Source organism: Xiphophorus couchianus, chromosome 22 (assembly GCF_001444195.1).
Source record: "Xiphophorus couchianus chromosome 22, X_couchianus-1.0, whole genome shotgun sequence".
NCBI lineage: Eukaryota > Metazoa > Chordata > Actinopteri > Cyprinodontiformes > Poeciliidae > Xiphophorus > Xiphophorus couchianus.
The window spans coordinates 25,453,419-25,470,611 of NC_040249.1; the positions used below are offsets into that span (position 1 = coordinate 25,453,419).

The 17,193-nt window shown below is 43.4% G+C and overlaps 2 protein-coding genes across 5 annotated transcripts; both read left to right on the plus strand.

Moving 5' to 3' along the window:
* Positions 1–755: 755 nt before the first annotated feature.
* On the plus strand, positions 756–10,345 carry sncga (synuclein, gamma a). Of its 4 annotated transcripts, none has more exons than XR_003594145.1 (7): positions 756–1,038; positions 2,795–2,836; positions 7,255–7,382; positions 8,488–8,535; positions 8,781–8,863; positions 8,933–8,952; positions 9,977–10,345. XR_003594145.1 is itself a non-coding variant. In XM_028007102.1 (5 exons), the coding sequence occupies exons 1-4, from the start codon at positions 918–920 to the stop codon at positions 8,533–8,535; spliced, it is 339 nt and encodes a 112-aa protein (XP_027862903.1). In that variant the 5' UTR covers positions 762–917; the 3' UTR covers positions 9,981–10,345. The 4 variants fall into 4 exon arrangements, 2 of the variants coding, with proteins under 2 accessions (XP_027862903.1, XP_027862902.1); XR_003594146.1 differs by having other exon boundaries at positions 9,981–10,345; XM_028007102.1 differs by lacking the exons at positions 8,781–8,863; positions 8,933–8,952 and having other exon boundaries at positions 762–1,038; positions 9,981–10,345.
* Positions 10,346–14,347: 4,002 nt separating this feature from the next.
* Positions 14,348–16,069, plus strand: LOC114138074 (coupling protein TraD-like). Its single transcript, XM_028007107.1, has 3 exons — positions 14,348–14,496; positions 15,214–15,425; positions 15,815–16,069. The coding sequence occupies exons 1-2, from the start codon at positions 14,433–14,435 to the stop codon at positions 15,387–15,389; spliced, it is 240 nt and encodes a 79-aa protein (XP_027862908.1). The 5' UTR covers positions 14,348–14,432; the 3' UTR covers positions 15,390–15,425; positions 15,815–16,069.
* Positions 16,070–17,193: the final 1,124 nt, after the last annotated feature.

The window sequence follows — 17,193 nt, forward strand, 5'->3', positions numbered from 1 at the left end:
TTATTTTATTTCTCTTTTAAATTAATCTTAATAATAGTAGAAACAAAAACGTTCAGTAATAGATAATAAATATGAATATTTTCCTGAGCTCAGAAATGATTTAGATTAAAACTATAAAAGTTAAAATAATAAGTTTAATAATAATAATATAATGTTAATATGAAGCAGAGCAATTATTAGTAAAACACTTTGTCATTTTTATTCATATTTGGGTCGATATTTAGCTGCTAAACGGGTCGGATTCAGACGCCTGGTGGTCGGTATTGATCAGAGATGATGGGTCAGCCTCGTCACCATGGTAACTGTCAGCATCCCATAACGCTGCCTTCGGTCCATTTGGACGGGAATGAAATAAAAGCCTCTAAAAATAATCGACCAATCAGAGCACAGAGTGTGTTCTGCTGAGTCACTCAGTGTGTGTGTGTGTGTGTGTGTGTGTGTGTGTGTGTGTGTGTGTGAACCGCCCGGTTCTGGCCCCAGCAGATTTCTGGACCCGCAGCAGTGGTTCTGGTTCTGCTCAGCATCATGTGACCTGATGATGATGATGATGATGATGGTGTGACTCTGGGCGGGTCGCTCACACGTTCGTGTCTGCAGGGAGTTGCAGCATCTTCGTGTCTCCATGTGAAAATCCTGGAGGGTCACACCGACTGAACCAGAACCAGAACCAGAACCAGAACCTTCCTGAGCTGCGGTTCTTCTGCACAAACATCAATAAATGTCCATAAAAACGTTTTTCAGTTCAGGAAGTTCCTGGAATCTGAATCCTCGTCCTGCTGGAGCCTCCGTGTCGACTCCTCCCTGCCTGACGCTCCGCCTCCTGCAGGAGGATCGCAGGCAGACGGAGACGGACGCAGCAGAGGACGGAGGACGGATCAGAGGACAGAGGCAGGATCTTCATCTTCATCATCTTCATCATGGACGCTCTGAGGAAGGGACTCTCCATGGCCAAGGACGGCGTGGTCGCCGCTGCTGAGAAGACCAAGGCCGGCGTGGGCGAGGCCGCCACCAAGACCAAGGACGGGGTCGTGTATGTGGGTAAGACCACCGTGACCTTTGACCCTGACAGGGTCACTTCTTACAGTGAAATCTGGAGAAAAACGGCTAAAGTAGCTTAAAGGATGAAAAACTGAAGGAGATTATTAAACTAAACCATGAATAATATTTAACATTAATTTATTATTGGAGATCAGAGGAAGAAAACAAGAAGATGAAAAACTAGATTTATTAAACTCTTAACAATAATTTAAAAGACTGAGAATAAAAACTAAATGAAAGCATTAGAGGAAATGCAGAGAAATATTTAAAATCTGTTTCACTTTCAATATGGAAGGAAAAAACAAAATAAAAGAGGAAAATTATTAAAACATCCAGCAAATGTCCCAATATTAAATATATTCAGGAGAAAATAAATGAAATATAACACAGAAGATTAAAACGGAGACAAAGAGACGCTGAGTGTTGAAATATTAAAGATGAAATCCAACAGGATGAGAGGAAACGCCGAGTCATCATGGCTGACGGCTTAAATCTGCACAGGAAAATATGGAGTTTATTTCATCATCTGAGAGGAAAATTAATGAGATAATAAAATCATGTAGAGGGAAAACATCAAAATGTTAATAAATAATATTAATACACTGTAAAAACATGAATGTTTTCAGTTTCATCAGATTCACTGAATCTGATTCAGCCTGAAGTTTCCACTCATTCAGTTTCATTTATTTATAAAATAAGTAAATGAAAGATAATCATAATAATTCAACAGAAAATAAAGACGAAAACTTTAAGAAGTAAATAAAACAAATTTAATCTGATATCTGGAAATAATATTCAAACTAATTTAATAAATCCAGAGTTCATCTCTAACTCTGCCTCATCATTTCTTCATGATGTGAGGCTCTGATCTGACCTTTGACCTGATTCATGTTCTGCGTTGTTTAATGAAGGCAAAACGTCAAAAGATTTTTCAAATTAAAAGCCCAAAGTCAGACCAGCCATTCCTGGTTTGAGTATAAACAACTTCCAGCTTTTAGAGTCATAAAAAAAAACTGCAGCTCATTTATTATTCATTAATCTGCTGCAGAAACATGCAGGCGGTTATTAAATTATCTGAAAAATTCATGTTCTGCTTTGGGTAACAATAATAAAACATTTCATCTGTTTGCTATCATTTTATTTTAAAGTTCAGATTTTCACCAAAGATCAAAGTTTCGATTTAGTTTTATCAAATAAAATGAAACCAGAAAATAATCAAATATTTATCATCTACGACTTCCTGCTTCATCAGAAGCTCATCTTTCAGATTCCCCTGAACGTCTCGCGCTGCTGCTGGGAAACAGAGACCAGCTGACCGGGAATCAGACAGAACCGGTTCTGTCCGACCCGACACATGGTCCACCGGCCCCACGATAACACACACCCAGCTAAAAACCCAGAACCCGGACCGGTCCAACAGAACCTGGACAGAACCTGGTCCTGGTCCAACAGAACCTGAACAGAACCTGGACCGTAGTTCCTCTGGAGTCTTTAATCAGCTGCTGATTCTGTAAAAATCTCTGAATTCAGACTGAAAAACTCAGAGACCTGATCAGCTGAATGAATGAATGATTGAATGAATGAATGAATGAATGATTCTGCAGGTGGAACTGGGTCAGAACCAGAACTGGACTGGGCTCAGCTGCTGATGTGATGAACATCAGGATCTTCCTCCAGATGAATCTACATAAATAAACTCAGATTTAAATTCAGTTTTACAGTGAAATGTTTTGGATCTGGTTCTGATGTTTTCCAGGAAACAAGACGATGGAGGGAATGGTGACGAGCGTGAACACAGGTGAGCCCAGTGATCAGACATTAATCATTTATTTCTATTATTTCATGTTTTCCTGCTTCCTGTTTATAAAAACAATATAACATTATATTATTATTATTTTACCTCTCAGGTTAAACTAGTTCAATAAATACAAGTTTAATAAATTTAATTTTTGTTCACAAAGTTCTGTTGTTTCCACATCAATCTTAGAATTAGTCATTAAATAATCAAAAACATTTAATTCAAATAAAATAACATTTTAGTTTATAAACATGTTCAGTAGAAAATCCACAGAAAAACAAATATTTACACATTTTAAACATAAATGTCTTCCTTATTGTTTGTCCTTACACAACAAATATTTCATATTTTTAAACATTTTAATTATTAACATTCGTTTTCTCTAAATGCTAAACATTTTTAGCACCTGGTACGTATTTCAGAGTAAAATCTCAAACTTTCTGCTTCCTTCTGTGAAATAATGGAAAAATCTGAGCAGAAACTCTGACGTCCGTCATCTGGTTCAAGTTCAGGTTCCAGCTGTGAAGCATGGAGGAGGCAGCATCATGCTGAGGGCTGTTTACTGCAGGAGGGAAAAACCTTAGGTAGAAATATGGAAGCAACATCTAGAGACATCAACCAGGAAGTTAAAGGTTGGACACGTTGTCCCTCCATATGGACATTAATGTCCCTCCATATGGACATTAATGTCCCTCCAGATGGACATTAATGTCCCTCCATATGGACACGTTGTCCCCCAGATGGTCCCTCCAGATGGACACGTTGTCCCCCAGATGGACATGTTGTCCCCCAGATGGTCCCTCCAGATGGACACGTTGTCCCCCAGGTGGTCCCTCCAGATGGACACGTTGTCCTCCAGATGGACACGTTGTCCCCCAGATGGACACGTTGTCCTCCAGATGGTCCCTCCAGATGGACACGTTGTCCTTCCAGATGGACATTAATGTCCCTCCAGATGGACACGTTGTCCCTCCAGATGGACACGTTGTCCCCCAGATGGACACGTTGTCCCCCAGATGGACACGTTGTCCCTCCAGATGGACACGTTGTCCCCCAGATGGACACGTTGTCCCTCCAGATGGACACGTTGTCCCCCAGATGGACACGTTGTCCTCCAGATGGTCCCTCCAGATGGACACGTTGTCCTCCAGATGGTCCCTCCAGATGGACACGTTGTCCTTCCAGATGGACATTAATGTCCCTCCAGATGGACATTAATGTCCCTCCAGATGGACACGTTGTCCCCCAGATGGACACGTTGTCCCTCCAGACGGACACGTTGTCCCTCCAGATGGACACGTTGTCCCTCCAGATGGACACGTTGTCCCCCAGATGGACACGTTGTCCCCCAGATGGACACGTTGTCCTCCAGATGGTCCCTCCAGATGGACACGTTGTCCTCCAGATGGTCCCTCCAGATGGACACGTTGTCCTTCCAGATGGACATTAATGTCCCTCCAGATGGACACGTTGTCCCTCCAGATGGACACGTTGTCCCTCCAGATGGACACGTTGTCCCCCAGATGGACACGTTGTCCCTCCAGATGGACACGTTGTCCCCCAGATGGACACGTTGTCCCTCCAGATGGACACGTTGTCCCCCAGATGGACACGTTGTCCTCCAGATGGTCCCTCCAGATGGACACGTTGTCCTCCAGATGGTCCCTCCAGATGGACACGTTGTCCTTCCAGATGGACATTAATGTCCCTCCAGATGGACATTAATGTCCCTCCAGATGGACACGTTGTCCCTCCAGACGGACACGTTGTCCCTCCAGATGGACACGTTGTCCCTCCAGATGGACACGTTGTCCCCCAGATGGACACGTTGTCCCCCAGATGGACACGTTGTCCTCCAGATGGTCCCTCCAGATGGACACGTTGTCCTCCAGATGGTCCCTCCAGATGGACACGTTGTCCTTCCAGATGGACATTAATGTCCCTCCAGATGGACACGTTGTCCCTCCAGACGGACACGTTGTCCCTCCAGACGGACACGTTGTCCTTCCAGATGGACATTAATGTCCCTCCAGATGGACATTAATGTCCCTCCAGATGGACACGTTGTCCCCCAGATGGACACGTTGTCCCTCCAGACGGACACGTTGTCCCTCCAGATGGACACGTTGTCCCTCCAGATGGACACGTTGTCCCCCAGATGGACACGTTGTCCCCCAGATGGACACGTTGTCCTCCAGATGGTCCCTCCAGATGGACACGTTGTCCTTCCAGATGGACATTAATGTCCCTCCAGATGGACACGTTGTCCCTCCAGACGGACACGTTGTCCCTCCAGACGGACACGTTGTCCCTCCAGATGGACACGTTGTCCCTCCAGATGGACACGTTGTCCCCCAGATGGACACGTTGTCCCTCCAGATGGACACGTTGTCCCCCAGATGGACACGTTGTCCCTCCAGATGGACATTAATGTCCCCCCAGATGGACACGTTGTCCTCCAGATGGTCCCTCCAGATGGACACGTTGTCCTCCAGATGGTCACTCCAGATGGACACGTTGTCCTTCCAGATGGACATTAATGTCCCTCCAGATGGACATTAATGTCCCTCCAGATGGACACGTTGTCCCCCAGATGGACACGTTGTCCCTCCAGACGGACACGTTGTCCCTCCAGATGGACACGTTGTCCCCCAGATGGACACGTTGTCCCCCAGATGGACACGTTGTCCTCCAGATGGTCCCTCCAGATGGACACGTTGTCCTCCAGATGGTCCCTCCAGATGGACACGTTGTCCTTCCAGATGGACATTAATGTCCCTCCAGATGGACACGTTGTCCCTCCAGACGGACACGTTGTCCCTCCAGACGGACACGTTGTCCCTCCAGACGGACACGTTGTCCCTCCAGATGGACACGTTGTCCCTCCAGATGGACACGTTGTCCCCCAGATGGACACGTTGTCCTCCAGATGGTCCCTCCAGATGGACACGTTGTCCTCCAGATGGTCCCTCCAGATGGACACGTTGTCCTTCCAGATGGACATTAATGTCCCTCCAGATGGACACGTTGTCCCTCCAGATGGACACGTTGTCCCTCCAGATGGACACGTTGTCCCCCAGATGGACACGTTGTCCCTCCAGATGGACACGTTGTCCCCCAGATGGACACGTTGTCCCCCAGATGGACACGTTGTCCTCCAGATGGTCCCTCCAGATGGACACGTTGTCCTCCAGATGGTCCCTCCAGATGGACACGTTGTCCTTCCAGATGGACATTAATGTCCCTCCAGATGGACATTAATGTCCCTCCAGATGGACACGTTGTCCCTCCAGACGGACACGTTGTCCCTCCAGACGGACACGTTGTCCCTCCAGATGGACACGTTGTCCCTCCAGATGGACACGTTGTCCCCCAGATGGACACGTTGTCCTCCAGATGGTCCCTCCAGATGGACACGTTGTCCCTCCAGATGGACACGTTGTCCCCCAGATGGACACGTTGTCCTCCAGATGGTCCCTCCAGATGGACACGTTGTCCTCCAGATGGTCCCTCCAGATGGACACGTTGTCCTTCCAGATGGACATTAATGTCCCTCCAGATGGACATTAATGTCCCTCCAGATGGACACGTTGTCCCCCAGATGGACACGTTGTCCCTCCAGACGGACACGTTGTCCCTCCAGATGGACACGTTGTCCCCCAGATGGACACGTTGTCCTCCAGATGGTCCCTCCAGATGGACACGTTGTCCTCCAGATGGTCCCTCCAGATGGACACGTTGTCCTTCCAGATGGACATTAATGTCCCTCCAGATGGACACGTTGTCCCTCCAGACGGACACGTTGTCCCTCCAGACGGACACGTTGTCCCTCCAGATGGACACGTTGTCCCTCCAGATGGACACGTTGTCCCCCAGATGGACACGTTGTCCTCCAGATGGTCCCTCCAGATGGACACGTTGTCCTTCCAGATGGACATTAATGTCCCTCCAGATGGACATTAATGTCCCTCCAGATGGACACGTTGTCCCCCAGATGGACACGTTGTCCCTCCAGACGGACACGTTGTCCCTCCAGATGGACACGTTGTCCCTCCAGATGGACACGTTGTCCCCCAGATGGACACGTTGTCCCCCAGATGGACACGTTGTCCTCCAGATGGTCCCTCCAGATGGACACGTTGTCCTCCAGATGGTCCCTCCAGATGGACACGTTGTCCTTCCAGATGGACATTAATGTCCCTCCAGATGGACACGTTGTCCCTCCAGACGGACACGTTGTCCCTCCAGACGGACACGTTGTCCCTCCAGACGGACACGTTGTCCCTCCAGACGGACACGTTGTCCCCCAAGTTGCTCAGATCTCTGAGTTGATCAGGTCGTTTAAAGCTGTAAATGTTTCTGTTAAACTCAGATTAAAATATTTCATGTTTTAAATGTTGCTGGTTTCTGTTGCCCAGTTGCTCAGAAATCCACTGAACAGGCCAACGTTGTTGCCGAAACTGCGGTTGCCGGGGCCAACGAGGTTGCCCAGGCGACGGTGGAGAGCGTGGAGAACGCGGCGCTGGCGAGCGGATTGGTCCAGACGGTAAGTGACATCACATCGGTGAACAGCAAACCTAAAACAAAAAATCTTCATCTATTTCATTTTAATTTTTAAAATATATATATTTTAAAGTTATCAATTATATGAATCTATTTTTGAATGATTAATTGCTGATATAATTTCTGCCATGTAAGTTTTTAAAAATGTTTTCTTTTGTTGGTAAATCTCTGATTGGCTGATTCAGGAGGAGGCGGGGCCAGCAGCAGAGCAGGTGCCTGATTGGTTGGGCTGCTGTGACGCAGCATGACGCTTAAAACTCATCATTTATCTAACAGAAGACCAAATTATTGGGTGGATTTAACATAATTCATAATAGCAACCAGTTTTAGTCATCTTGTCATTTTTATAAGCTGTAATTAAACAGCTTATAAAAATAAAATTATAAAACAGATTGTAAGAAAACAATATATCTATTGTATATGTTAGAGTCATAAGTAGGAAATATTTAAGTTATTTGTATGATGGTTTGTTTTTTATTTTATTATATTTAGTAAGAAGACTGATATTTGTTCAGGCCATTTTTATCGTGAAATTTAGCTTTATTTTGAAAGGCTTGCTTCCTGTCGGGCCATATATTGTATTAGAAAAGCTTGACGGATTACCAAGACACGGAGCAATACAGTTTTTGACCATGTAAGCTGTGTATGTTTGGAAAAGGAAAAAGAGGAATTGTTAAACTGATGTATCGTCATTTTTGTATTTTTCGCTATTTTTTACAGATAAAGAATTTTTTGTTAAAATTCACTGTTTGCACGTTTCCTTTACTTCCAGTGTCTAAGGAATGACACAGATATTGGATCTGTTGCCTATCAGTATATATATCTTTATAGATATATAGTATATATCTTTATAGATATATATCTATATAGATATATACTATATATCTATATTGTAGCTGAGATGTTTTTACTTTCCTGCTCTATTAAAATTAATGTTGAATTACAGAGAATAGTTTTAATCAACATATTTCTGCTTCATTTCTCTCCATCAGTTCCACTAATAAAACTAACAAACTGATTCAGTCAGGATGATGATGATGATGATGATGATGATGATGATGATGACCTGCTCTCTGTCTCCTGAACAGATTGCAGCCCCTAAAGCAGCAGATCAGCCTGAACCTGCAGCTCAGTAGGTGAGAAACTCCTCAAATAAATGAGTTTAATAAATAACAGGAGGAAGTTAGTTTGCATATTAATTTATTTATTCATTCTGATTAGGTGAACTACTTTGGGGACAGCAGAATATCAAAGACTTTAAATTTGGTATTACATAAGCTGTCCAAAGTGCCGTTACAAAGGTCACCACTAGAGGGCACTGTACGATCCCAGACAGAAACATGAGGAAATGTCCGACTGGGTTATTTTTTTGTTTTTATAGATTCAGTGAACATGTCAAGTAACTGAGTCAGGAGGCCAGCCTGGTGGAGGGAGGGGCCTTCACCAGGCCTTCACCAGGCCTTCATGGTGAAGGCCTGGTGAAGGCCTTTTGAAAGCCTTCACCAGGCCTTCACCAGGCCTTCACCAGGCCTTCTCCTTTGGGCCTCATTATGGTCTGTCAGTTTTCCTTTGGATGTTTTGTAGTTTTCGCTCAGTTTCAGACCAATGCCAGAACAGTTTCTGTTTTGACTCTGATGTCATTCAGGCAGAGAAAGCTTCTGATCTCAGGTGGTGAACCGTTGTTTCATAAAAACATTTAGTTTTCTTAGACTCTTTATCAGCCAGAGTTCATTTTGTTGTGTGCAGTGAGGGCTGTAGGTGGCAGTAAACTCCACTATGATCAGGAGTCGGTCCATCTTTTCCTGAGCCCACTGAAACTGATGCAGGCTGTCGCTGCGCTGGTCAGTCTGTCCCGTGTTCGTTCACCCATTGGTTTAGTCCAAACACAAACAGAACAGAACCATTCCAGAACAATCCAGGCCTTGCAGGTCCAGAGTCAGGAAACAAGGTGCTAATCTGTTTACAGACCACACACATCCTGGACATGATTTGTTCAAACCTTTTGTTATGTTTCTCAGTTTTATTTTGAAGCTCTTGAGTAGGGGGGCCAGGTCCGGTCCCTGGAACCTTTAGATGCATCCCTGCTCCCGCAGGCCTCAGTCAAAAGGCCGACTTCCCTGACCAGCAGGAAGTCGGCTCTCTGCAGGCCGACGAGCCGTTCGGTTGATCCAGGTGAGACGGAGAAGAGATGCATCTAAAGGTCACAGCAGGTCAGCTGTCCAGGATGGACTTGGACTTTCCTGCTCTTGAGCAACTCAGCCATGAAATTCAGTGTGTGAGACAAACTTTCATTTTAATTTGTCTCTCTTTTAATAAAGTTTCCATCCAATGACTGTTTGCAGATTAGGAAACCTGTGTAGAAAACAAGTTGATCTGTTTTAAACATGCAGCATTGTTTACGTGCTGCCCTTACTGTTTATAAATTCATATTTAAAAGTCTGAGACCTTATGAACTCAGTCACTCTTTGCTTCTGAGCACAAACTCAGTAAATTAAACAGATTCTGGTTTTTATCTCGTTTAAGATTCAAGTAAAATTCATGAAGTTTCTTCTAAATTCTTCTTTTCGTTTCTCCCAGACAGGAAGCTGCCGTCACAGAGGAGAGAAGAAGAAACTCAAAGCTAACCTGCTAATCAGCTGTTCCTCCTCTGCATCGTTAACCTCATTAACCAATCAGAGCTCTGACTGCCTTGTTGCCATGGTTACATGGTTTCCCTCCTGGTTATGCTTGGATGATTTCGTGCTTTCAGATGATTGGCTCATTGGAGTGGATGTGTTGAACTCCTGCTGCTCACCTGTACTGTCTACCTGTAAGCCCCGCCCCCTGACCCGGCTCTAATGCATGAAGCTTCACTGAAACATAAACAGACTGATGGAGTTTACTCTGATTCAGGCTCAGCTGGTTGAATCTTTTATAAACTACAAGAAATAAAGAGTTTAAAATCCATCTGAAGATTTTCTGACTCATCTGATCCCAGCGAGGCAGACCTGGTTAAATAAAGGTTAAATAAAGGTCACCTTATTTAACCAATAATTATTATTATTACTATTATTACCAGTATCAGACACACAAAATTATTGGAACAGCAAGACATCCATCCATCAGACCTTTTGGTTTGAGGTCAAACTATGAGAATAAGAGCTCAGCCTTTATTTCCTGGTTGTTACATGAAGATGTGTTAAATAACTCGGGACAAACTTTGTTTGAACAAAACCATTTTCCAAGTCAGCAAAACTCTTGGAAGGTGTGACTGAGGTGTGTCGTGTTTAACGCTGATGGTTCAGAACTGGACCACACATTATGATAAATGTGTCATAATGTTATCATGCAGCAGGACAATGACCCAAAACACAAACCAACAAAACAAAGGGCTTCATCAGCAGTGGCAGGTTTAAGGCCAATTAACCCAGCAGAGAAATCTTTTCAGCTCCTGCAGAGGAGAACGAAGGGAAACAAACGAGAACCGAAAGAAGCTGCAGTAAAACAAAAAGCATCACAAAGGAAAACTGTCAGTTTGGTGTCGATACCTGAGGGAAGTCGCCCTTCAAATCAGACAAAATTCATGTCAAATGTTTGTTTGAAAACAAAAATGAACAAAACTTTTTGTTTGTGCTGCTTTGGCTTTGAAGATATTAATGAAAGGATAAAAGTCAAAAGGTCAGCCAGGCCCCTCTAGACGACCCCAGTCCCACATCCAGCTCAGAGTGACTCCATCATTTGAACTTTTCTAATCCTGTAAAGGAACCTCTTACCTGTAGCATCCGGACGCCACCATGACGGAGTCCATCCTGGAAAAACACCCAATCAGGAATCTCACTGATGGTCAAGAAGAAAAATAAAAATGTCTGAATCTAATTTATCCTATGGATCAGTAAGAGACACAGAACCCGATTATCAGAATATCCATTTGAACCTTAAGTAAATTTGATCTTTCAAATTCAGCCCATTTCTTAACAATCAACACAGTTTTACTTTAAAACATCTGAAATTTCCTTGGCAGTAAAAAGTACAACTCATGAAATGATTAATAAGAAGGTCCAGACTGACCCACCTGACTGCATCTGGTGTTTGGACCTGATCCAGGCGGTTCTGCTGCTCGGTCCAGATGTCAGCCTGTGGAACCAACATCATCACTTCCACCAAGGTTCACATCATAACGGCCATTTTTATTCTTGACTTCTTTAAACTCCACCATGGACAAAATGGTACAAAATGACACTGAAACACGAATTTCTACACAATGGAAATAAAACAAGAAAGTTCAAAATAACAAAACAGCTTATCTCAGTAACTTCTTAAAGAAGGGAATGAGTCCACCTCAGGCAAAGTCTTGAAAAAACTAACTGAGTAGCAGCACCTTGAAAACTTGTCTCTTCCAGCTAATCAGCTCCTAAACTATGGTTTCTATTTAGTAGCAACAGAAACATTGCAACAAAGTTCACAAATTGTTTCACCCAAATAATAGAAAAATAAAACCACATCTCATAACAGCATAACAATGACAGTTAAAAACATGGAGCTGGCTCAGGAGGAGCGTCTCCTGGGGTTTCCTGGTCTTGATTTCAGGGTTACGCCTTTGCTTTGGTCTCATTCTGTAGTGATGCTTTAAATGGGGTCACAATCAATATGAGACTACAGTTTTGTGAAAACAATGAAAAGGTAACTTCCTTTGATCTTCTCCTATAGACGCACAACAACAAACTGAATGTGAATTAAAAGCAAAGCACCATGGGCAGCGGCGGCGGCGGCGGCGGCGGCGGCGGCGGCGGCGGCGGCCTTAGTCCAAGACGCCATCGTCACAGTTTGGAGTCCAGACCTGAAGACATCTGCTGCATGTCTTTCCCTATTGACCTACTGACCTACTGACCACAGACATGGTCCTATTGGTCTATGGTCATATCTGTGGTCCTACATGAGTAGGAGTTGGACCCTATAACTTGTAAAATGCACTTTTACGAGTCCTAGATGAATAGGACCACATGTCTTCTGTAGCTTAGCTTGAATAAAACTAACTCAGTACTTCAGTTTACACCAGTATCTGCTCATATGACACATTTACAGGTTCGTGCTTTTACTGACGCTATGTGCATCTTTAAGCTAGCTTATGTTTTAGCTCACAAAGACATGAAGCAGTTCAGAGTTTTTTAACTACATACACACTGTGGCTAATCATCTTTACAAGCCCCTAACCTTGTAAATTCAGCCTGACATCTGCTGCACCCTGAGGCCCGTCTGATCACTGCTGCTGTTCATCACTAATATATTCTGTTGGCCGGATTAAGTTTGTTTTCTCAAAGCACAGTCACACTCATCCTGTCGAGTCCAGAGGAGTTTATGTATCGGTGATTATATTTCAGTCAAGCGATCGGTGAATAGAGGAGGATTATCTGTCATCAGAGCCTCACTGATGACGAAGTTTTGACTGTCTGCAGTTTGGATCAAACTGGAAAACCTGACAGGAAAAACAGTTTTGTGTTTTATTTCTTTCTTAACTAATTTGAAATAAACAAGATTTTAACCTACAGTTATTATTTCATTTCCCAGTTCATACCTTCAACACTCCATATTTACATAAAAATAAGGAAAATCAGGAATTTTTTTCTAGTTTGTTTGTGTTACAAACTAATCAGATCCATAATAATTACAGATAAAACATGTTTGACTGCAAAAATGACAAATCTACATTATTATCCTTACAGACAGGAACTGATTAATTTTTCTATCTCGGGGCTTTTTGGTGATTTTGCTGCTGCCAGTTATGAACCAAACATTTTGGTTCCTGAATTTGACCCAAATCACAGAGCTGGAATTTTAAAGGGGCAGTTTTATGTAAAATCAACTTCATCATGTTATAATGTTTTTCTCTCATCAAAAACATACCTGCTGTGCTGCGTTGATTCTTTCATACATGTTTGAGAAATTCTTTAATCTCCATGGCAACCAGTTAGCTGCTAAAGGGCTGAGTGGCCGTAGCCCCGCCTCCGAGGCGCAGCTCCTCCTCTCAGATCGTTCCTCTGCACTGAAACACTGTTAGCTGTTAGCAGCACGACGGCCATAAAGCATATTCAGTTTAAAACAACAAAATGGACACAAAACTGGAAACTCGGATAACAGAATAATAACGAGAATGTAGTAAAATGACTACAATAATGAAATAAAATAATAAGATCTTTAAAAACAGTGTTACTCCACTACAGTCAGAAACTGAACTAAATGCAGCATTGAGTTAATTTACTTCATTCCTGCCATCCTGTCAGGAAGTCGATTCGTTTGATTCATTCCAGGATTCATGTTTGATTCCTGATCAAACATGAATTTGATCAAATTCATGTTTTCATATCAAATTATTTATGTTTTGTAAAAAGATGGTAAACATTTCCTTAAAACCTGACAGACATAAAGATCAGATTTTGGTATAAAACATGTGAAGAACCAGACGGAGGCTTTGAGTGTCTATTGGGGCCGTTACCATAGCAACGTCAAGCAAATTTGCTTGTTTGTTTGATACAGCAGATAGAGACAGTAAATACACACCTTACCCTGCAGCAATACCTGCTGCTCACAGCCAATCAGAGAGCAGAGCCACCTGAAAGGATCATCATCATCATCATCATCATCATCATCATCAGGGTGGAGCAGCTGCGTCCGTAAAAACATCTGACCTGACTCCACCTGGCTGGAGGTGTGATGATGATGATCGTACCGGGAACCGAACCGGCTGGTTCTCCGGGCTGGACCCGGTCAGAGTTTCTGCGCCTCTTGTCATTCCTGAGCGGGTGACTCAGCGTCTTCCCTCTTCGCCTCACAGCAATTATCTCCGGTGGTTTAACTGCAGGCAAAGAACAGGAACATAAATTCAGCTCTGACTCTGCAGCCAAGCCGGTCTGACGGGTCGGACAGAAACACGCCCAATTCCCCGGCGAGGCGTCGCCACCAGGTATAAGAGACTGAGCTGATCCAGAGCCAGCAGCACAGCGATCACTGATCACTGATCACTTCCTGACCGATAATCACCGATCAGCCTGCAGCAGACATGAACTTCCTGAAAAAAGCCGCCGGAGGCGACGATTTCGCCAAAGTTGCCGGGCAGAAAGCAGGTGAGTCTCAAACAAAACTCACTTTATTTTATTCCAAGAATGTTTTTGTTTCCTCATTAGTTTTATGCTAAAAGTTGATTTGATCAGGTTAAAAACGGATTAAGTTTTTATATTTAGTCAATAAAAATGGAGGAAAAGAGACAAAAGCTGATAAATTTCTAACTCACATCAATAAAATCTGCAACATTAATCTTCATCTGCTTTGCTTTGTTATCCCTCCAAACATCAGGAAATGTGATTCCTCCGTCACAACAAACCAATATGAAGTTTGATATTAAGTTAAATAACTAATAGAGAGAATTAAATAAAAATAAATGTTAAATTCTTTAATATGCATTTAGAGGAGCTGCTTTAGGAAACTTTTTTTTCAGATGTTTCGTTCCAGAACTTTTTGGATTTGAGATCTGAGTTGCTTTGAGCCCACTGTTCATCCTCACTGCTGCTGACGGTTCAAAACCCGGTGCAGGTTCAGCTGAAACCACCAACCAGAACATTCAGAACATTTTCACCGTCAGGCGGCTTTCCACCCAGGCGGAGCTCTACCTGGAGGGGGCGGGGCTCCACATGGAGGGGGCGGAGCTCCGCCTGGAGGGGGGTGGAGCTCCACCCACAGCTGAGGAAAATTCCTGTGGCGTCTTTAATTAACCTGCGATCAGATTTACCAGGAGGATCTTTCAGTATAATCAAGTCAGAACTCGTCTCTTGCTTCTTCTGCAGGTGAGTTTGTGGAGCAAAAGGTGGATGAGTTCGTGGGCGGAAAAAAGGGACCAAAGCAGCCGCAGCAGCCGCAACAGCCGCAGCAGCCACAGAAACCGCAGCAGCCGCAGCAGCCGCAGCAGGAGGAGAAGAAGAAAGGAGATGAAGGATGCTTTGGTCTGGGAGACGCGCTGTAATTTGATGGCAACAAGGGCAGGAAGGAGGAAACGCAGGTGAGTCGACATCATTTAACAACAAAGAAGTTTACCTGAAACAGAGCAGGTGTTCACGCCTGGAGAACACCGCCCCCTGGTGTCCAAAGGCTGCACTGACACACGTTACCCTGGAGGAAGAAGACAAGAATCAGGAGGAAAAATAAAAAACGAAATAAATACAAAACTTTTCCTTCACTCAGAATAACTGAAGATTCATGTCCAGATTTTACAGCCGTTTCTATTTTAACGGTTTAAAGAACTTCCTGATATTTAATCACATTATTATCAAAAGATTTAGAAAATTTGTTCTGTTACCCGGTTCTTAGTGGACCCGGTTCTGTTACCCGGTTCTGGCCCGTCTCGTTTCTCTGGAGTCGTTTTCAGGTTTGGTTTCTGTTTGTCCTCAGCTGGTGGTCTGAAGGAAAATGGAGGACGGAGTCATCATCATCTTCATCATCTTCACCAGCCGTCTCTGCCTCAGACGTTTCTGAACTCGGCTCTTCTTGTTTCATCTCTCTTCCTGTTTTAAACCCAGTAAGCCTCCCAGCGTCTTACTGGGAACTGTAACTGGCTTAATAAATTCTACATTTGGACATTTACTGGTTTGTTGTTTTCTGGAACCAATAAACTGTCAAATTAAATATATTAAAATATAAAACTGATTTCTGATGTTTGGTTATTGCTGTTTAATTTTGTTTGGTAAAAACTAAACTGAATAAATAAAGTTTAGTTTCTCACTCTTCAAGTTTTTTCTCTCCAGACATGAAACTATTTTTCTGGGAAATGAACCAGAAATTCCTGTTTTAGTGAATTAAATCTAAACATTCTGGGATTAAATGAGGCTGGAAGGTGAAGGGCGAGTTTATTATTCAGGAGGAAACAGCTGCAATTCATCTAAAAAAGATTAAAATGCTAAAATATTTATAGATTTGTTCCTCAGCAGAACAAGGGCAGTGATTTAATTTTAGAGTTTCCTGTTTAGACAGGAAGTCCGTCATTCTGGGGAAGTTTGTTGAACACGACGGGATGAGAACCAGAAACCCAGACAGCAGATCAGACGCCTCACGTTCCACCAAACACGGCAGAGGAGGAGTGATGCTATGGTCACCATACAGCCTGCAGCTGAAAACACTCCAGCTTCAGAACCACGATCCAAACAGAACCACTGCAGAGAAATCCAGGTTCTGTAACGTCCTAGTCAAAGTCCAGCCCTCCGCTGCTAACAGTCCTGCATCAACATGAATCCGACTCAGCAGCCTGAGTCAATTCAATTGTATTGATTGAAATACATTTGATTATTGGTCAAAAATGCGTTGATATCAGTTGACTGGAAATTGACCTGATTCTGCCTCTTGTAAAGTAACAAACAGAGTAAATGGGTCTCAGCAGGTTTGAACTCAGTTCAGCAGTTTGACCAAAAATAAGTTTGGTTCTTCTTGAACAGCTCTCTACATGTTTGGCCACAAACATAATTAAAATGATGCTTTTCAGCTCTAACAGCTCCTCTCTCATAACTCGTCTCTCTGTCCAGACCTGCATTCAGTAACATAACAAACATGAGCCATGAAAACACTGAGGCACAAAAGACTAAATGTTTTTCTCTCCTGTCAGTTTCAGCCACAAACATTTCATTACAATATCTACAGTTCTGCTTGTGTCTCTGCCTCTCTGATGTTCCTGCATGGATTCATGTCTTTACAGACATTAATGTGCAGAATCAAAATCTGAACTAACTAAACATAAACTGTGTTTCATCAAACAGAATCTTAACAAGTGATTTTCAGAT